The sequence below is a fragment of the Amblyomma mixtum genome, chromosome 2, assembly GCF_055824585.1.
Source record: "Amblyomma mixtum isolate Tamu chromosome 2, ASM5582458v1, whole genome shotgun sequence".
Taxonomy (NCBI): domain Eukaryota; kingdom Metazoa; phylum Arthropoda; class Arachnida; order Ixodida; family Ixodidae; genus Amblyomma; species Amblyomma mixtum.
The window spans coordinates 59196807-59219426 of NC_143013.1; the positions used below are offsets into that span (position 1 = coordinate 59196807).

Below are 22620 nucleotides of genomic sequence, written 5' to 3' on the forward strand. Positions count from 1 at the left end.
GCACAAGGTTCCGTACCATTTTACTGGAAAGCAGCTCTTCTGGGAAAAGGATGTTCACGCTCAGCCGAGTAAATAATTATGTGTGAACGAAGCGAGCTTCTCAGGTGGTTTGACAGGGTACTTTTGTTCCGTTTTTTTATTGCGTACTGCTTATTAGTCAACGTATACTTGCATCATGGCTTTTAATCGCACGTCTTAAACATGAATAGACGACACAGCTGTTCATCCACAGTGGACCAAATTATTCGCCTAGATCCACTTTACCTACAGGCAGCATTTTACGGTAGACAGCACCTACGCACTCAACGTGTAATACGTGAACTGCACGCACAGCAGCTCTAGGTAGAACAGGCTACCGATCGCAAATCAACATCTGAGTTTACCGTGCCGTTTCTGGGCCTCTTGTCCTGATTTTTTTTACATGCTACTCAGCGTACTGCTGGGATAACCTCCTTTCCAATTAAGTGAGTAATGAACGAGAAATTATTCGAGCTCGAATTTTTTCATGGAACTTTCGTTCATCGACCGATCAGCACGCTACCGGACGAAAGGGAACTAATTCTCAAGTCGCGAATCCTTGTTCCGTTTTACTGGCTGTGTGTTGCAGTAGAAGCGAATGGAAAGCAAGTAGCATTTGCACTTTTCACTAAATAACTTACTGCTCTCTGGTGCGGACAATACCACATGCGGCGGTGACCTGTCCTGTGTATTCCATGAAAAAAAGAAGTTAGTCGTTTGGCGTTGCCTTGCCTATAGCATGCTTGGATTAGTAAATCTTTCTCTAGGACACCTTCCAGATTAAAAAAGTAGCTAATTAGGAGGCCAGACTGGTGAATCTGGTCCTGAATTGGGGAGGTCAGTTTTATTTTCAGGAGAGTTACGCCGAACTAGTCGGGAGGAATTCGTCTGAATTTCTTGGCACCGTAAACGTGAGCGACAGTCGTGGGTAAGAAAATTTATATTATGCGCTGCCTCCTGTAAATTTCATTCTTGTTTAAAATGTAGCGAGTTGTCCTTTGAACCATACACTAAAACGAAATTAATGAAGGAAGCATCGTCTTTCTGACCGCAAGGCTGCCGTAGAGAATCTTAAGTATAGATTTAAACTGATGACATCCGTAACTTAAGAAAACAAATTTTAAGCCTTAAGTTTAAAGCCCAAGCTTCTAAAGACCTTTTCACGACTCTCAGGTGAAAAACATTGCTTTTTTTGAAGGAGGGAGTGAGGGAGAGGAGCTTAATGTCACAAGAGCACTGCCCATTGACCAATTAGGCTGCGTCATTCCACGTTCCATTGAAAAGGTCTATAAGTGACAGGAGTGAAGGGTTTTTGAGCTCGCAAGGTGGTTACATTCTAAGATTGGTAGAAGGTTTGTCTTGAAAATCCTATTTTACCAAGCAACTGAGCAAAATAAATCACAGAGCCTACATCCAACGGTTATTTCTGCATACATCGAGACAAATAACCGATTCCGGTGCGCTATTCGCTGGTTTTTTTGAACACCGACCGAACTTATAAGTTCAAAGTTTATTTGCGGGTTGAGCGTTAGATTACAAATTGTTTTAACTTGTTAAGCAGGAGTCAGAAAAAATATTTTTTTCCGATTGAGCATTACGTGCGTAACAGATTTCTCCACTGTCGCCATTAACTCGTGTCGGTCAGCTCCATGTTGCACTATGCCACAGAGTCAAGTGTGTGTTTCGAAGCTGGGGCATCTTTCTGAATTGAGGGCTACAGATGAACAGTCTTCATCACTTATGTGCAAAGCAAGCATTCATAGAAGATTGTTGGAAAAAATGTAACTCATCCTTACAAAGAGCCAAACATTGACACGTAATGATTGTTTTTTCAATTTTGGATATGCAGTGTACTATCGGGGACAAAAGTGGTGTACTCTAAGCGGCGGGAGCCGGAGCAACGGAAAACTGCGGCATTTTGGCGAGCTACAGCACGAAACATTGACACGAGCCAAGCGACATGCCTGCTGATAATAAAGGTCGCGCACTGGCTGTCTCGATCCCAGATGCCTCCTGTAGATGGCGTTGCAAAGCAGTTTTCCGTTGCTCCAGCTCCCGCCGCGTAGAGTATACCACTTTAATCCCCGATAGTACATATTCTACATTTTCGCAATAGCAAATATCTTGCGAAAAATGCTGCTATAACAGTTCACTTCTTCATCAAGGCAGTCTTAGCGAATTGTTTCTACTGTTATAGCTTTTTAATATATTATTTAATTAGAGAAGAGTCGGTGTGAACATGTTGGAATCTAAAGAGATGAATTCCCCCTTGTTATGGATGCGCGTGAAACACGAACTAGTGGTGCCTACGAGAGCAACGTGACTGGCCGGTAGCGGAACACTAGACAGTAATATTGATATTTGAGCTACTTGGTACAGTACCTGTGAAACAGCGTTTAGACGTACAGCGTTTTATGAATAAAAGATCAGTTCCGGGTCAGCGTTTGTGGGAGCTGTTCTTTCTACGTCCGCCGTCTTTTTGCGCTGTGTTTTCCAAGGCAGTCAAGAGTGACAAGTCTAAAATACTTCGGCCGATCACGCGAAAGAGTTTTCAGAAGCCTCATAAATCTCGCTCTAGCAGAATAAGTGAACACACAAGAAATAACAGTTTCGCTTTTTTTGTCCACTTGTTTATCATATGAGCCCGCATGACTTTATCACCGAAAAGAAATAGAAGACCGCTTCCGCAGCAAGTGTTGTTCGTCCGCAGTGATCAAAAGAAAGGTGACTTTTTTAGCGCGGGCGGTAGATATATTCCATGCCCGAACAAATAAAATAGCCGGACAAAAACCCGGAAGTCTGCGCCTGTGTTTAGTAAATGCGTGCCTGTTTCTAAGAATTCCCTAAAAGCTCTACGAGAAAAACACACGCCCTACGTCCAATATGGCTGAAAAGAATAAAACAAAGAAAAAAGCTGAAAAGGTGTCCTACTTCTCCGCTTTCTATAGCGACAATGTGTCGCAAAACATGTCGACAAAGTTCAAGACATTCTCCTTTTCTGCTATCTTCTTTCAAAGCCGCGGATCCAGCAGACAGAGGATGGGATAAAATGGATGTAAAGAACAAATGAAAAATGACATTGCCGTGGAGCTTTGCTACCGTAACCATTGCGTTCGAAACCACGAAGTAGTAACTAACAGAAAGTCACACATATATTTATGTTCGCCGCTTCTTTTTGTGAGTTTTCTGAGAGGAATCAGAACGACTGGTTTGAGTTGCCGTTTGTGTTCCAGTCTGTATTGTATTTGAGTCGACCGGGTTGTTTACCTATTTTTTCTGTTCATCACTGGTTTGATGTTTAGTAGAAGGAAAGGTCTCGAAATATCTTTTGACATTGTTCCTGGCTTTCTTCTCATCACCACAAAAGAGTATCGAGCCTAAGAATAGCGCTGTGCATTGTACGCGCATCAGACATTTCTCTTTTTACAAGAAAAGGGATATTTCGGCGCTGCTCTTATTTCTAGGTGCGTTTGCCTCTTGCTCTCTCAAACAGAGAATATAATGCGTTCTGGTTCCTTTTCAAAATAAAACGAAACAACAGGTTGTATCTTGCTTTAGTTTCTTGCTTGTTTTCGTTCTATTCACTATTAAACAACATGAACTGCTAAACTGTTAAACAAATAGATGCTATTAAACAAGCTAGTGTTCGTCGATATGAAACACTTTATAAAAATGGTAACTTTCACTTGTTCTTTCCCGTCATAAGCGATTTAGCAAGTCGGATTTATGCGCTTGGTGAAGCTGCACATAAGTTTGGAATGCCACGGATCAAACACTTGTATTGCTTGTCAAGTATCCAACGTGTAAAACATGAAAATGGATGTAGATTTTCTTAATTACCTATCAAGACGATTAAATAATTTCTACTTTAGTTATGTAATGTCAGTTCTGCGAGAAGTTTATTCTCCACTTTTTTCTGGTTACTAATGTCTCCTTTCTTGATTAAGTTTATATAGGCATATTAAAGGGTGCCTATAATATGCCTCACCTTGTATAATTTAGAAGGGATATTTGAGTCTTTATTAGTAATCAAGCTTCTCCTTCAGGCAGGTCTTGACGACCTTGAGAAACAACTGCGTGAATTCAGTGTCAATTTATACTACCACAGCATTAGCCTTCACGAGTTACCTTCCTTTTATGTGTCGCTGCGCGTAGAAAACCTCAAGGTTTCATATAAGGTTGTCGTCTATCTATCGGTTCTCCTTCTTCAAGATACTTCCCGGGAATATTCCAGCCACTGGTCTTAAGAAAGCATCCTGTCTGATTCGTTATCTTTCTTGATCAATAGCCACAATGCACAATTGTGATTTTTCTTTTGTGATTCTTTAGGCGCCATTTTTTACCGCTCCCGGCGTGGAAGAAGCCAGCCAGGTTTTCGAACCTTCCCGTCTTTTAACGTGGCACCGTTAAGGGTCCCGTTGAGAACAAAAGGCGGCGTCGTCCTATCGACATCCGGCGTTGTTGTTGAGTCATGGAACTCTAGACTGGTCAAAAAGATTTGAGGTCACGTGGGCGCGGCATTAGAAATTGTTTAAAACGTTGCAATAATTGTGATTACAGGGTCGCAACATGAGTGGAACGTCATTGTGACATTTACGTATACAAACTGAATGAATTACGCTTTAAAATTATCATAAGTAATTGATGACATAAGTAACTGACCCTGGACAAGGACGAATTTTTCTTTAACTACGAAGTTTCTGAGAAAGCTGCATACCTTTCCTTTGTAGCCGTATGGCTGCGCTTGGGTGGATGTCAGTCAGTGATTACTCCCTAATTATAAGTAATTGAACTTCTGACATTTGGGCTGCGGGTGAGGCACGCTACTCCCTGGCCGTACAGGTACTGAGAGAAGTCGGTTCATTCACATGAAATGGTTACAAAGCTTCTAGGGCAAGGAACGAAATACATCTAAAAAAAGGTAGAGTAACAGAGTGCTACACGGGTGGTAAGGCTGAGCACGTCAGCAGGAGGGAGTGCCACACCGGTTTAAGCACTGTCTGTTCATACGCTTCCCTTTCGTTGCAACAACTAATTCACAGTGATGGTCGTTTCCATAAGCTGTGCAGTAATATGAGAAAAAATATATATCAACACGCTTTGAGTAAAGCGGGGATTTTATATGCATGTCGGGTGGTCTTTCACACAGTGTGGCAGTTTACGACTGTATGCTAATGAGCCCGTGTCTGATTAGATCGGCACTAATTAAGGAAGTTGCGAGTGAGCTAGTAGCGAAGTGCATGTCGATGAAAGGTGAGTGTCCGCGAACGACTGTATGCTTGCGCTACGTGACATTAGTGCGTCATGTGATCTCGTAACTTTAGTAGAGCATGTGATCGGAGAATATGCTAATGAGATCAAGTAGACTGGCTGACGGGACCCATTAACTCTATAGCCTCATTCCTTTAGAGGCGGCGCTCAAGTGCACCCCAAAGTTTTTGCGGCTCGTGCTTTGTACTTCTTGTAGTAGACACTGCCCAGCGCTACTAAGCTAACGGAAAGCAAGCCACAGCGTTTGCAAGTTTTAACGCGACCGCCTCAGAGCGGACGTGCTCCTACGGCGTGAGCTGTTTGCTGCGCCTGGTGAACCAGCTGTCTTTGGTCCGCTCGGCTTGAGTTAGACTGCAAGCCTCCCCCCCCCCCCCCCCCCCCCTGGTTGGTTAATGACGTGGGTTTGGAATTTTCGGGTGCTGTGTATGCTTTGGCAAGCCCATGTGTGTGATGCAGCGTGGAGTGTCCGCCGCAATGCGGATTTGTGTTTGCCTATAATGGGGGGTGAATGTGGCAAAATGTGTAAAAGCTTGAATTATGTGCTTGTTATGTGTTCGTCTAAAGCTAGTTCCAAATCTTCTCTCGCCAGTTTTCTGTGCGTGCATGTGGGTGTGTGTGTGTGAGCGTGTGTGTGAGCGTGTGTGTGTGCGTGAGCGTGAGCGTGTGCGTGTGCGTGAGCGTGTGCGTGAGCGTGAGCGTGAGCGTGAGCGTGTGCGTGTGCGTGTGCGTGAGCGTGAGCGTGCGTGCGTGCGTGCGTGTGTGTGCGTGTGTGTGTGTGTGTGTGTGTGTGTGTGTGTGTGTGTGTGTGTGTGTGTGTGTGTGTGTGTGTGTGTGTGTGTTAACCTCTCTCCCCCCCCTCCCCGCGCGCGCGCGCGCGGGGAGGGGGAGGGAGAGAGGTTCCCTGAGTTAGCTTTTGGTTCATTGTACTATTCTGAGACCGGCTTTTGGTCCGCTGAATCTTATTTCGGGGCCTTGTTAGACCTTCTTAGGCCGGTTAGACCTTCGACTACAGCTCGCACGCGCTGATTAGCGCTTAGAGACCCGCTGCCTGCTGTAGAAATGAGTAGTGTTTGAGAAAATTGTGTTTTCGTGTTGTTAAAGTGCGGCTTGCATTTCATGACATGCGGCCATTTGCTTAATTTTGACATGTCGCGTGGGAGTATGAGATAATGTGGATTTTTCCTTCCGCACAATTGGATGTCATTGGGAGAGCGATGGCCGTTCACTCTGCGTCTACAGTTCTGGAGGTTCGTAAGGAGATGGCTGAGACTTTCTGCAGTGTGTGGTCCACGATACAGGCGACCATTGCATGTCGGGATGCATAGCGTGCCGTCCCTGTGTATTTCTCGCTCCTGACGTTTCCGTATTCTTCCTGAATAAATTTACTTTTGTGCGCCGTCTCTCTGCGTGGTACTGGCGTGCATGATTCGGAGGATCGGGCAGAGTTCGATGCGTGTCCGGAGGTCATATTTCGTTGTGTCTGGCGCGCAGTTGTGTTCTCGATAGCCCAGTTGTGGCCCAGTCTACAGAGAACACGCCTTCTTGAGGTGATTTGGGTTAGCCGATTCAGCTGGCTGGTGAGATTGGCTTCGATGTGCTCTCGGACCGTGTTGTGCATACCAAGTGCTTTAAGTTTATGCGTCGCTGTGTGCGGTGGCAGGCCTAGAGCTCGTTTGTATGTTGTCCGCAGCAGTGCCTCGGGTTGATCAATTTCTCTGGGCTTCTGCTGGGGGTATGCTGCACAGTAGAAAATCTGGCTGATTAGCAGAGCTCGAACTTGACGGATAGTGTCCGCGTCCTTCATGCCATGGTGCCTTCTCGTATTGTGATTTATCGCACGTAGAATTTGCGCGACTTTGTTATTGAGCCTTTGCAGTGCTCTTTGACAGCCTCCGTCTTGCTGGATGTACACGCCTAATATTCGCATGTGAGGTAACATTGCCACCTCATCCCCTTTTACATGGCCCGAATGAGGGATGCTTCTTCTGGTTTGCCTCCTAGTTTGGGGTTTTGTATTATTAAGCATGAAATGCTTTTAGCTCCCGTTGTCGGCAGTGGGGTGACGTCACGCCGAGACCGAGAGCCAACATCCGGGCACTGAATTCCACTCATCCGGGCACTGAAACGAGAACATCCGTTCACCGTACCAGATTTAACGAGACACTCTAAGCCCTCCTACAGGACCGGCATACAAGCGCCGGTAGCTTCGCGCCGAACGGGTGGTGGCGTTCCTCCCTTCCTGTGCGGTGCGGTTCGGGTGTCCACCGAGATGATAGAGAATTACTGCGTCATTCCTTTCCTCAAAAAGCGTTGCGTTCAAAGGGCAAGGCATCGCGCCGAACGGGTGGTGGCGTTCCTCCCTTCCTTTACGGTGTGGTTCGGGTGTCCACCGAGATGACAGAGAATTACTGCGCCATTTCCTTTCCTCAAAAAGCGTCGCGTTCGAAGGGCATCGCGCCGAACGGGTGGTGGCGTTCCGTGGACTGCCTGGCAGCGCTACAACAGGCTGTCGCGTTCCACTCCTAAAGGCGAAGCTTAAGCGTCATTAATTAGCAGTTAATTAGTATTTTGTCATTTATCAGAAATTAGTCACCAATTAGTAATCTGTCATTACTTCGTCATCAATTATGTGTGACGTAATCCAGTGATGACGTCACCAGTGTCACATAGGCAAAGTGGTGCGTGAAACGCTTTCGCCTCTACGCACTTTAGACAGTTTCGAACGCGCTGGATATACATTCTTGTCAGGCCTGCGTCTCGTCATGTCTGCGTACGCTTCTGCATCGTTCCGCATTTCATGCTTACCCTACTCTCGGTTACGGGGGAGGCACAAATTTTTGGTTCTGATTTCTGCGTAGAGCACCTTAAGCCGTTTGCACGCGCTTATCTCAGTACTAGGAGAATCGCTTGCTTTAAGGGGTGCCTTGTATGTTCCCTTCGGAGCCTGTGGCCCTCGAAGTAATGTCATCATCGTACAGAGCGTAACGCGCACCAGGAATTGCCTTTACCTGCTCTGGCAGCTCCATCACGGAGATATCGAAAAGGGCAGTAGAGGTGACCACCATTGCACCGTCGGTCGCTTGGGGGTAGAGACGATGGGGGTTTGCAGAGCTCCGATTCCTATTGTGGCTGTACGATCTGTAAGGTAGGAATGAATGCACCTATTGCAAGGTGATGAAAAAATGATATGAGTTGAATCATGCTGCAAATTAATTATAGACATACACTAGCAACCCACTCAACTCCCGGCAGTTCTTCCTAGAAGAATGCAGAGAGAGTCCTTCTGATGCGAGCGCTTCAACAAACACCCCTCTTGGGAAGCAGCGCAGCAAAAAATGCCGCTCACTTTAATGTGATGACATTGTGGGCTCTGCAAAGTATTTTATATAGCTCTGAGTGGTGTGTGTTATAGAGAGAAAGGAATTTTAATGAGCAAAAGGTCGAGAGGTCGGCCGGTGGTGACATAGTGCTCTGCCTGGAATGACTGCGCAGAACCATGTGCATGAGAAGGTGAAACTGGGTATCCCAATATTTGAAGCAGTCGGTTCTATGAAAGGAATTGCTGCGCCGAGATGCTTGATTAATTCGTAAACTGAGGATGAGGTCTAGACCCTATCGGTGCCCACGGTATTGTTTGATCTCCTCTTAGTACGATTATTCACTGAGATTCAAAGGGATTTGTGACCTAGGCAGGCCGATAAGATCGCAAAATTTATTCCTAAGTTCTCTCTCGTTTCTCTTGAAATGAACACAACGATCGAACAGTGGTGAGGCGGTTCCAGCGCACCTCGCGTGGCTTGGCCGGCTTCTTCTGGCTAACATTATCCGGCTCTCCTAATGTTCTGAATACTGGCTAGCTTCTAAATGGCAGCATATCTGAATTTCACCTCAAAATATTTTAACTCTATTTTGGTAATGGAGGTTGTTAGCATATTAATATAATAATAGGCTTGGTTTATAGAGTTTCACGTACCAAAACAACTCGTATAATAATATGTATAGAAAGAAAACGAAAATATATGGAGCAAGAAACACGAGAAAGAGAGCGAGAGGAAGGCCGAGAAGCGTACGACCTCAAAGCTCATATACAACAAAACGGAATAAAAACAAAATGGACTGATCGATCACGAATCTTTACGTGAGGAAGCTTTGAAAGTAGTTTTATGATGCCCGCACGGAATGAAAGGCGAGGTAAATGTTGCACTTTATTGTTAGGCGCCCGGAACGGTGCAATGAAAGAAGGAAAAAGAAGGAAGTGAAAGAGGGGGAAAGGAAAAGTGCTCGCTGAACATACCGACGCCAAGAAAGAAGTATTGGCATGAGCATGCGAGTATTAGAGCATCACACCAACTTTCAGAGTCATTGTGTAACTTCGCTCTGGCTTGCTGATCACCGGATCACCGCTCTGTCCATCATCTTTTCTCTTAGGGAAAGAAATGGGGAAAGAAAACAGAAGAAATAACGAGCAAAAAAAACTTTGAGATACACCCACGACAAACCATGGGAGGTCCGGAAGCGACAAGCGACCGGAAGTCCATCTGTTACCTTTACTCTGTCATCTTTGTCCCCTTGTTGCTAGGGTCAGCCACTTTCCTGGGTCTTGTTCGCATCTGCGTTGTCTCAGTGCCAGCAGCGCACGAACGTCCGCGTATGCGGGACTATTTTATGGCAAGATGAACGAGATGCGAAGCCCGCTTGTAGGGCCAAGAAGAAACCTGCTTTTTGAAGAAAGAAACAGAAATAGTAAGACAGCAGCCTCGTGCACAATTAGAGAATGTCAGAAAACTAAGCGCATCATTATGTGCCTATGGCAGCGCAGCAAACCTAAAAGGATAGCAGAAGCGGAAACTAATGACTGCCTACGGGTACATATTATACTGACTAAATCCTGGCTGCTGCCACTTTTACAAGAACGTGTTGGACGACGTTCGCTGATATCAGGGTGCGCAGGGGAAAATACCCTTAGGTGTCTCGGCCTAACCATTCCATCTTTACGCGTACTGTGCTGGCATGCTGTTGGATGTAGAGTTTTTTTTTTCTACTCTAGAACTTCGTCTTCCCTCTGAAAATATGTCTCAAAAATTACAAGACGTTTACCATCGTGTAACGCGAGATTCAGCAAAACATGTCAAGGCTATTATACTTTGCGATAAACTGAGGTAGAAAATACGAAAGCGGCCTCATATCTGCATAGTTCTAGACCGTTCTTTTTTAGGTGTTCCACAAATACTAGTTTTGGCTAAACTCTCTTTTCCGAACCGCTGCTCAGGCTCGTGGAGCCACCGACGACCCTCTCCTCGGAAGGCGCGTTTCGCACCAGCTGCTGCAGGTGTACTGCGCTACAGTCCTCCGCCGCCTTCTTTGCACGTTCCCTCCTCAACTGCACGGCAACCAGCCTTCGGTTATTGATTGCTACGCCCTCGCCATACCCTTCTTTTTCCACAGTAACCTCTCTCCTCACCAAGGGTAACTACCTTCCGGCTGGTTCCCGCTGCAACCACCAATCGGCTGCGCCTTCTTATGCCCTTGCCATACCATACTTCTACTTCAAGAGTAACTGCTCATCGGGTTGTTCCCGTTGCAACCTCCCTCCGCTGGCGCCGGACGATCTCAAAATGTACCTTCCTGCTTCCATGTTAACACCCCCCCCCCCCTTCCCCCCGATTGGCGAATGCTCCGCCCTGGCCACATCTTCGTAATTCCAAGGCAACCGCCTTGCGCACGGTATCCGTGGTAACCACCTTCCGAGTACTGTTTTCACCGCTCTCGTCATGTCCTCCTCCTTTCACAGTAACCTCTCTTCTTATCCAGGGCAACTATCTTCCGGCTGGTTCCTGTGGCAACCACCAATCGGCTCCGCCTTCTTATGCTCCTGCCATACCGTACTCCTACTTCAAGAGTAACTGCACATCGGGTTGTTCCCGTTGCAACCACCCTCCATTGGCGCCTGACGGTCTCACAATATACCGTCATCCTTCCACGGAAACACCCCCCCCCCCCCCCCCCATCCTGTTTTGGCGATTCTTCTGCCCTCGCCACGTCCTCCTCCTTCAACGGCAACCGTCTTCCTCATGGTTCCCGCGGTAACCACCTTCCGATTACGCCTTCCTACGCTCAGGTCACACCCTCCTTCTTTCACAATAACCCTTCTCCTACTTCCACGGTAAGTGCGCTCCGTGTGGTTCCCGTGGCAAGAACCCACCGGTTCGGCCTTTTACACTCTTGTCATGTTAACAGGGTAACCATCCTCCGTCTGAGCATTTCTCCGCTCTCATTTCCTCTTCTTTGGCGGCAAGCATCCTCCTACTGGTTCCATTGGAAACGCACCTACCGGTTTTGGCGACTACGACATACTACTACTACTACTACTATGACAACGGGAAACGTAGGAGATAGCACTTAACAGCGGCCGCTGTAAAAAAAAAGAAGTTGTCAGAGGCATCCATATTATCGAGGCACCACAAGGACGAAGGACTGAGACGTAGAAGGACAGTACAGGTGCTCACTATCAACTGACAAAACATTCATTGGGACACGCAATATATGCAAAACAGAAAACAAAACAAAATAGCAGGAAAGCTCATGACCTCGATAACATGGATCCGTACCAGCTAGCCCAGTTTTCCACCCTTTTGTCAGACGGAGCCCCACCGTGCAATTAACAAGCGTTATTCCTTCTATGACAGGCGACACGTCGCGTATATCACAGGTGCTCTTCTAGTACAGCGCAGATAGACGTACTGCAAAGCATATGCTTCAATAAAATGCAAAGTGTGACAGAAGAAAACAAAGTGCGGAGATAGAAAATAAAGTACAAATGGCTTCAAACATTGAATGCGTCGACTTTTATCTGTCATGAACATTGCGGTTGATGGGCAAGTACGAATTTATGTGATTCCTTGTTTTTCCAGCACCGTCGGTTACGTGCGCACTTTTTATTTGTAACTTGCTTCACACTTGCGTTACTTCCAGGCAGGTCTAGATATCAAAGCATTGACATTAGATTTCATCTCCTGATGGATAAACGCAAACTTTTTGTTGTTTACTGGAAGTAAAGCGAATAGTTGGTGTTCGATGCCTTCCAATAAGCTATTGAGTGTCACTGGTATACTTTAGCTGACTTTTGCGCGGCTCTTCCATGGGGCTTTTGGTGAGGGCAGAGCACTTGCTTCTCTCATATACGTAAGTCATGCCTTGTAAACTTTGCTCTAAAAAAAAAAAATATTGCAAGCAAAAATTTCAGCAGGTCCACTTGTGTCCTTAAATCAGCCTATGACCAGCTTGCGCACGTTAGAGATGCGTAATCGAGCATGCTACTGCGTACAGCCTCCCCCTCCTAGTCCTGTCCGCACCGCTTGCGCATGTCCTCACCCTGCTTATCATGCACATGCACCTCTTCGACAATGCGCTGACTGGACGTCGTAACTGCCACATCTTTGCGCATTCCGTTCGGAGAGCAGGTCAGCTATAGTACCACGCATCCACTAGCGTGTCAAGTTTTGCTTAATTCTATCTTCCGAAATCGTCTCCAAGATGATGCCGAAACCTCTGGCGCGATTTTACGTTTTGTTTACGAAAGCTGATGGTCCCAGCAAAAGCTACGGAAGAGCTCTGACCAGCGTTCATAGAAACAAAATAAGGAAACACCCCGCTTCTTGTAACAGTTATAAGTTAATTGTAACACAAGTTATAACATTAAGTTATAACAGATAAGTTATACATTGTCTTGAACAGCAGAAACTTTAATTCGGACCGAGCACATCATCTATAAGTGCGCTGTAGGCCAAAAGACAACATCAATGGGTGTTCAACTTCGCATAGCTTCGAAGTAGTGCAGCCTTACAGACAGCAGCAAATCAAGGAGGTACAGAAAAAAAATTCGAACGCATACAAACGATATTATTTGTTTCATGGGCGTAAGGCGGTGGCTGGTAGCAAGTTCCATTCGCAGGCGTTTAGTAGAACATATTTTATTATGATCTTGGATGCTGTGCGAGCAGCCGCTCTGCATTTCCCTCCAATCGGGGGACGTCAAAGTATACTTGCCAAAATAATAGCGACGCACCGAAACACCATGGCTGTTCACAGGAACAACCAGTGCGTGCCAATGACGCCGACGGCACCAGAATGTGGTAGCCCAGGTAGCCCGGGATGTCACGTCGACTGGGACGCCAAGGTGTACTTCAACGCTGAGCCGACCGAGACCGAAACTGCCGGCACACAATCCTTTGTAACTGTTGATTCACGCTGTGCACTGCAGTTGTGAGGTCATTTTCATGTTTACTTGGCCCGTAGGCCTGCTTAAAGGAAAAAATCACCCATATCATTTCGGTCTGTACCGCTACAAGTTTTAATGCGTTAGCAGTTCCACCTTTCTGAAATTATGAAATGTAACAGAATACCTGCGCAACGTTGGTTTACGTTTCAGTATGTATTACCGTACTGCTTCTTCCGCTTTATTATGATGTAACTACAGCTCACGCATTGTCACGACTTTGTAACCCTTACGCTGCTCCACCTGATTCCGATCAGGCTTTTCACAACGAAATCCAGTTCCCGCATGAAGGGTTGGGCACATCACCAACAGCATCATTGCTGCCATCAGTTTATAGCCCTGAAAGGCGCACAACTACACTGCCGCGTATCGCCCGTAGTCTAAAGACAAAACATCTATATCGGCTTCTAAACGAAAATATCGATTGTAAATCCGTGCGTCAGTTTGGAGGTTCAGAGTCGGCTGCAGCACAGTGTAGTAAAACTCATTACCTAAGCTCTACTCGAATTCCAGTGGGATAATGCGTCGCTGAGCTAATATTGACGCTGCTCATAGAAACGGCCAAGAGCGCGGCCGAAAAACTTGGCGGGAGGCAAAGCTCCCAGATGTCAGAAAAAAAAGAAGGAGGGAGGGAGGGAGGGAGGGAGGCAGGGAGGGAGGGAGGGAGGGAGGGAGGGAGGGAGGGAGGGAGGGGCTGCATCAACGCTCTTGTGCGGCGCGCAGATGGGACCGGATTAGAGAATCTTCGCCCTAAGAAAGCGCCGGTAATCCCCGGACACATCGTACGGGTAATTTGACCAGGCGAGCCTTAAGCGACGCGTGCAGGGAAGACCAGGGGGCAGAGGCCGTTAAAACGGCAGCTCCTGAGGCAACGCTGCCGCGACGATGGTGGCAAACACGGTCTAGATTGCGCTTGTGCGAAGCTAACAGGGCAACAAGCAGGGTTAGTTCGTTCAGCATGCTTTATTCCGATCAACTGCTTAACCAGAGAGGGCATGCACATGGACTCTGGACGAAACTGCCTGTGCAGGTCTCTTTCTATGTTCTGTCACTTCTAGGCAACGTGCAAAGGAGCGCTTTAGTTCATGAGTCGCGAGTATATCTTTTTTTTTCAATCGGAAAGAGCGAAATTAGACACTGGGCGAAACGGCCTGTGTAGGTCCCTTTCTCTGTTTTGTCACTTCTAGCAAACAAGCAGGAAAAAAGTTTAGTTGGTCAGCATGGTGACATGACAACGCATGAATTCAGTTGGCAGTTCCTCATGTCTAGTATTTCTTTTTCACAGCGTAGAGCACAGTGAACTATTCTCTGAGCTCACCATTAGTTTTTTTCATGTGTTGCACCTCTAGCGGCACCGATCCAAAAGGCGCATAGTATGGCTTCCGTGCTTGAAGACCGCAAAAAACAACCATGCGTATTAAGACCGGTCGCAGCCTTTCTAACTTTGATACGTTCCATACCTCTAAAGCTGGAGTAAAGGTGCAGTTCGCAAAAACATAGTGCGTCACGAACCTCCAACAGGGGCCGCAAAAGCAACCTTGGAGCGACCGCAAACTACGGGCTGCATGCTCGGTGATAACGCGGTAATGTCCCAATTATGCAAAACCCGAGGAGCAGTACTTCCAGCAGAGGTGTGCGCCAAATTTGCAAGAAGTATGTGCTTATACCTTTGGCCCAAGCCTTATTAGCCTAAAGGGTCTGGGAACCATCTGAACGGTGGCGCAAAAGCAAGAAAAAAAAGGAACAAAACACTAGGTACTCTCTCTCCACCGGAAGAACCGTTTTGTGGTTTCAAGCGCACGCAAACGGAAGCTGTAGAAATGCACTCCTCGCAGCCGCAGGGGTGTCAGGAGGCAAAGGAATCTCTCGACTTGCATACTATTCTTGCATACCAAATGCTACTTCCGATGCCGATCGCAAAAACAGTTTAGGGCATGGTCAGGATAGCTTGAGCTCTTTGATGCTCAAGTCATAATCGTTAAAAAACACACACACACAGCACAGACTTCTCGCACATTTCTAAGTGGGAGGTGGTGACAACCTGTGGTGCAAAGCACCCCCCCCCCCCCCCCTTTTGTCTTCCTGAAGAAAAGAATAAACTTCTGCTAGCGGAGTTTAGTATACTTTCGCTCCTATATTTAACACTGTGGGGTTCGCACCGCACTCTGTGCCTGGAACCTGTGCGACCAATTTACTGCCTTCCAGGCAACTGGTCTAAAGAAAAAGCTGGCAGGATTGCGACAAAGCTTGGCTCTAGAAGCTACACTCGCAGGTATCAGAATGACCGCACTACAGAGGCCTCCAGGGTATTGACTCTGGTCTTTATAATATCTTCTTTGACAACGTTCACTAGCTTAGAATGAGTACTATGTCAGGCTAAAAGTACGTCTTAGCTTACCCCTAGTAATTGCGGTTGGAATTGTTCAAACTCCGATCTGCGTCTTGGTCACTGCGCGCGACAATGCAGCACTTCTGTCGAGATGAGGAGCAAAGGTGCACAAACAAGTCCGAACTCGCTACTGTTTATTAGAATAGTAATGCTTGCTTCATATAACTTTATAGCTTATGCCGCGTTCGGTTTTAGGATTATACCTTTTTTTTAAGATAATGCACGTGTGACCATACCTGTGTTATAACTTTGAGAAAAAATCGAAAATGGCAAAAAATGCGAGCGAAGATAGGCTCTCCAGCACCTGTATCAAAGCCTCCAGTGGCGATGAGATGAAAAAGAGAACAGATGTAAAAGAAAGGTTACAAAATACAGATCTTGGACAATGATGGGAAGTTGAAGCACTCAGTTGTTCAACTACTAATTTAGCCGTTGTGTGCTGCATAAGTTTAACGATACAAATATCGGTATATTGTGGTTTGAATTTTTTACTCATTTATTTAAAGAAAAGCAAGAACTAAGACGTTTCGTCTTTGCCAAACACGAAGAAAGAGTGATGAGTATATCACACTCTAAAGCAGAGCGTTTCTTCATTGTTTTAAGGAGCACCACTGTGAAGAAAAAAGCTATGCAGAGCAACTAGGACCACGACCGTTGTTTTTCACCGAAAGATGAAGGGCTTTCGCAAGTCCTAGGACTATACACCCCGCCGCCAAATCAATCCTGCAGAGAACCATTAACTCGCATAATCAAACCTTACCACATGGCAATGTGCGCCACGTTTCAAAGCGTGGGTGTCCCGTTAGGCGTGCTCGTTTATCTGCACGCTGGTCGGAGACCAACTAATTTTGCGGCTACACCCGTCAGCTCTCTCTCCCTCGTCACTAACCTCCCCTCCTGATCACTCGGTTTTCATCTGCCGCCTTTAGGAAGAGACTCGTTAGGGTAGCGCGGCAAGATGCTTAGACAGGTGCGGATGGCTGCTAACAATCCAAGCTGCGTGTTGGTACGCGTTTTCACGATGATGGACGAAGCCGGCGTGAGCCCGATATTGGTTTCATTGCTTCGCTTACTCTCGAGGGAAAGTGAGAGGCTGGGTTCGTAAGTAATTAGTGAAGATGGCGCAGACAGCAGTGCGCGCAGAACGCACATGTTCGCCTATCTGGTTCGCTAGTGTGGCGAACTCTGACCGGTAGAAGCCTGCTCCTAATTTGTAACCTCTATGCCGCAAGCTTGGCGTAAAGGGTCAAACTTAAAGAATTTCATGAATAATCTCGTCCATTTGTTGACGGAAAGGTTTTTTGTTTTGTCTTTTAGCATGCGTCTAAAAGAGGCCAAGGTTACTCCTCTCCGTTATTGGTGGAAAACGCGCCTTTGGGTTGTGTTGTTGTGTTGTGTTGTGTTTAATGGCGCATAAGCAACTAAGGCTATTATGCGCCAAGCTCAGGGTAAAGAAAATTGTTTTATATAGGATGTTATACAAAAGACTAAATGAACGGCGGTGTAAAGGGCCTAAAAAGTTAATTCATGGAACCTAGAAAAATAAAAGACAAAATTTTAGAAGTGACTTATAGTAAAAGCTTTAAAGAGGGTCGGAAAACACAGCAGCCATCCTTGGCTGTGCAAGGATCTCGAGGTCCCCAACCGATGGAATAGGGACGTCAGCCGTCTTCTCGGGAGTGAGAAAGTGGCTGAGGTGCATTAGAATTAAAACAGACCAGTGGGTAAAACACATTTAGAGACACTTAAGAAATCCTGATTCTTTAAGAAAGCTAAAAACATGTGATATATCAACAATTGCATTATCTCCTAAAAGCAGTTTAGGGTGAAAAGGGATGTATTCGTTATAAAATTGAGTGAAGTACTTTTTCCTTATTTTTTCCAATTTCGTACAAGAGAATAAAATGTGGTTAATCGTAACTTCAACTCCGCATTCCTCGCAAATAGGTTGATCTTTTTTTGTCAGTAGGAAATTGTGTGTCAGGTGAGTGTGTCCTATACGAAGACGACAAATAATGACTTCTTTGAAGCGTTCTTGGTGGGTGCAAGATTTCCATTCGCCTAAAACTGGTTTTACAAAATGTAGTTTGTTGTTTGATTCATTGTCCCAAGCGGACTGCCATTTTTTCCTTATTTCAGAATGTACCGAGTTCATGCAATCTTTAAAGGGAATGTCTACTTTCTTTATTTGCTTGCCACGAGCCTGCGCAGCGCAGAGGTCTGCTCTCTCGTTGCCTTTAATTCCAACGTGACTCGGCACCCAGCAAAGTTTTATGTTTTTTCCTTGAGCTATGGCTTTTGTTATGTTGTGTATTATGTCATCGAGCATCGGAGTAATTGCATTTCTAGAGTGGAGAGCTGTAAGTAAACTAAGGGAGTCCGTGTAAATAATACTGTTTCTGAGGTTTTCATTTACTATTTTTTTTACGGCCAAGCATACAGCGTAACATTCGGCTGTGAAAATTGATGCACACTGTGGAAGTCTGATTATTTCATTCTCATGCCCTCGTACTACCGCACTTCCTACGTAGGTGGCTGTTTTTGAACCGTCCGTATAAAAATCCGTAAAACCATTGTATTTTTCCTCCAGTGCAAGAAATTCTTGTACTATATGTTGTTGCGGGGTTTGCTTTTTGTGAAACTGTGTGAGAGTGAAATCGCATATTGCAGGGAAGTTGTACCATGGAGGTAGTGGCTCTCGTCTGAGCGCAATGTTAGGTAATGTGTTCAGTACACCGAGACTCTCGCACATCTCTTCAAAACGCAAGAGGAGTGGTCTGGTAGTTTGTGGTTTATTATTAAAAAGTGTTCTGGATGGACACTTTGTAACTATTTCGTAACAGATATGTTTTGGTAGGGAACGGATTTTTAGGACGTATGAGCATGTAAGTATGCTTCTTCTATCTGTAAGAGATGGTTCATTTGTTTCAACGTAGAGGCTATTAATGGGTGACGTCCTGTAAGCGCCAGTTGCAAGACGTAAACCTAAATTGTGCACTGGGTCCAGTCGTTTCAAGTACGATGGCCTTGCTGAACCATTTACTATACTACCATAGTCCAATGAGGATCGTACCACAGAGTGAAAAATTTTTAGAAGCCCTGCCCTGTCAGAACCCCAATGTTTATGTGAAAGGACTTTGAGTATGTTCAGTGATCGGGAAGTTTTCTTTTTTAATGTGTTAATATGAGGCAGGAAAGTGAGTTTTTTGTCAAATGTTATGCCTAGAAATTTATGTTTATTTTATACTGGTAAATCTATTTCGTTAAGGTGTAGGGTGGGGTCCGCCTGTAAGCCTCGTTTGAGTGAAAACAGAATGGCCACTGTTTTCTGTGGGGAAAATCTGAAACCATTTCTGTCTGCCCATGTTGTCAGTTTATTTATTGTTAGCTTGATTTGTCTTTATGTTGATATGTTGGAGGATGTGTAAGCTATCTGGAGGTCGTCTACATATAGTGAATACATAACAGACCTTGGTATTATTTTGTTAAGAGAATTCATTTTCACAATAAAAAGAGTTGTGCTTAAAATACACCCTTGAGGCACTCCATTTTCCTGAATAAAATCCCTCGAAAGGGTCGAGCCTAGACAGACATTAAATGAGCGGTTAGATAAAAAGTCTTTAATGGAGTTCAGCATTCTGCCATGGATGCCAAGTTCAGCTAAGTCCTGAAGAATTCCGAACCTCCAGGTAGTATCATATGCTTTTTCTAAATCAAAAAAGACTGCAAGACAGTGTTGTTTGTGTATAAAAGCTTGTCTGACTGTATTTTCGAGACGGACTAGGTGATCTGTAGTGGAGCATCCCTTTTTAAAACCACACTGGTGGATAGCAAGAAGTTCACAGGATTGAAGAACAAAGGTTAGTCTTATATTTAGGACACTTTCGAAGGTTTTGGCGAGGCAACTGGTCAGGGCTATGGGTCTATAACTGCTAGGAGAGGCTGGGGGTTTACTAGGTTTAAGAAACGGTACAATAATAGCTTTTTTCCAGGCCTCAGGTATTTTGCCTGATATCCAAACTATGTTGAAGAACCTTAAAAGTGACTCTACGGCAGGTTGAGATAGATGTGCCAGCATTTCGTAGTGGATTTGGTCGGGTCCTGGAGCAGTTTTTTTACCAGCAGACAGTACTGTATTTATTTCTTGGAGGGTAATCACACTGTTATATTTTTGGTTTGCACCTCCACTAGTTGGAAGTCTTTGTCTTTCGGCTGTGTTTTTGTGTTTTAAAAAAGACTGTGTATAGTGTGATGAACTTGAAACTGCAGCGAAATGTTCTCCCAGTATGTCTGCCTGTTCCCCTATGCTTGTTTGTGTGCCAGGTGTTGTTAAAAAAGGAATTGTGAAGGGTGAAAAGTTTCCATTTAATTTGCGAACCTGCTCCCACATTTTTTTAGATGTCATCTGACTGTTAATGGATGAAACATAACTCTGCCATGATGCTTTCTCGGCACACCGACGGACGTACCGAGCTTTGGCTCTTGCCTTCTTAAAATTAACGAGATTTTCATGTGTCGGATACCTGCGGAATATACCCCAAGCTCTGTTTTGTTGTTTTTTGGCTTGCTTACAGTCCTTTGTCCACCATACTTTATGGCTTTGTCGCGCCACTCCTGACGACTGAGGAATAGCTGTGAGTGCGGCGGTTATAATACAATTTGTGAACAATTCGTTTATTTGGTCAATGCTTAAATTATGTAAAAGTATATTTTCTAAGGTGGCTTTTGCTTTAAAAAGTCCCCAGTCTGCTAAATGCAGTTTCCAGCGCCGCGGTTTTGTTGGGATTATTTCCGGTGTGGATGTTAAAGTGATTAGTACAGGGAGGTGGTCACTGCCATATGGGTTGTCAATGACATCCCATTTAAAATCATTAAAAACAGAAGGTGAGCTAAAAGACAAATCTAAAAAGGTCATTTTCCCCGAGGCAGGGGAGCAGTAGGTGGCTTTTCCTGTATTTAAAAGACATACATTGTTTGTGAGGATAAAATCTTCGATTATTTGACCCCTAGAGTCACAGTGCTCGCTTCCCCAAAAGGGGGAGTGAGCGTTAAAGTCCCCAACTACTAGATACGGTTCTGGAAGTTCATTGATAAGTTCTTGTAAATCGTGGACTGTTAATGTAGAATGTGGAGGAATATATACAGAACAGAGAGAAATTGTTTTATGGCTGACGACACTGACCGCAACGGCTTCAAGTTTTGTTCTGAGTTTTATTTCTCGAGCAGGAATGCCGCTTTGTACGATAATCGCGACGCCTCCAGAGAGTCTATTTGCCTGCTCACGATCTCGTCTAAAAGTTTTATAATGCTTCAGGATGTTCATATGTTGTGGACCTAGATTGGTTTCCTGGAGACATAAGGCTACGGGTGACATTGACCCTAAAATGTTTTTTATGTCATCGTAATTTCTCAATATTCCTCTACAGTTCCACTGAACCAGAAAAAGCCATGTTTGTGTTTTGGGGTAGGAGCAACGAGAGGTTTACTTATGTTCTGGGGCCGTTATGCTAGCCCTGCCTTTTTTCGCTCAAGAGAGCTGTTCCGCCGCTGTAGAGCAGGCGGGCTGGGAGTTTGGTCCATCACCTCGGAAGAGGTGCTGGACGACCGCGAAGAAGCCGCGGGTGTGTGGGTGTCAGGCCTCCCCCGACGGGGGGAAGTCCTGCGGGATGCTGACCTGTGGGCCGGCACTCCCTGGCTTGTAGTTGGCAGAGCAGCTTTCGCTGTCTCTGCCTGGGGCGTGGATGGCACTGCCACAGGCGCGGTGGAAGTGGCCGCGGCAGGTGCCGGAGCGCTGTGTGGTGCTACGCCCCCGCGCACCACATCAGCGAAGTTGGGTTTCGCTGTGAAGGAGAATGTATTGGTAAGCGCAAAACGCCTCCTCGCTTCTTTGAATGAAATGTTTTCTTTAGTCTTAATGGTGATGATTTCTTTCTCCATTTTCCAGGACGGACACGCCCTGGAGTATGCTGAGTGATCTCCTTCACAATTCGCGCAGCGTAGTGCTGCGTCGCATTCCTCAGAAGGGTGGTCCTTCGAAGCGCATTTCGCGCAGGTTTTGCGGCCGCGGCAACTCTGTGAGCCGTGGCCAAACTTCTGACAGTTGAAACAGCGGCGGGGATTCGGTATGTAGTGTCTAACGGTGATTTTCAGGTATCCAACATCGATCGTTTCGGGCAAACTGCTGGTGTTAAACGTGAGGACCATGTGTTTGGTGTCTATTTCTTTGTTGTCTTTGCGGATTTTGATTCTGTGCACGTCAATTACATTTTGATCAGAAAGTCCTTCAAGCATTTCGGTTTCTGTAAGATGGATGAAGTCAGCCTCTGAGATAACGCCTTTAACTGTGTTAAGAGATCGGTGGGGAGTCACGGAGACAGAGATGTCCCCTATGGAAGCAATGTTTGAGAGTTTCGAGCATTGGATGCTCTCACGGAGTTCGAGGAGTAGGTCGCCGCTGGACATTTTGGATACCTTGTAGCCAGGCCCTAAGGTATCTGTTAGGCATTTGGTAACAAGAAATGGGGATATGATTCAGGCTTGCTTTTGTTCACAGTTACTGTGTATAACATGAAACTTAGTGAATGTCGGTTTCTTTTTCGAAAAAAAGTCTGCTGCTTCGTTCCGCACTCTTTTGAAAGAGCGATCAAGTTTGGAAAGGGGGGGAGCC

The 22620-nt window shown here is 45.7% G+C and overlaps 1 protein-coding gene across 1 annotated transcript in view; it reads right to left on the reverse strand.

Moving 5' to 3' along the window:
* Positions 1–22620, reverse strand: part of LOC149359441 (uncharacterized) — a 151088-nt gene that overhangs the window by 41260 nt on the left and 87208 nt on the right. Inside the window, exon 4 of the mRNA XM_089567684.1 lies at positions 8298–8427. Within this exon, the coding sequence (XP_089423810.1) occupies positions 8298–8427 (130 nt within the window). The remainder of the gene's footprint in view (positions 1–8297; positions 8428–22620) is intronic.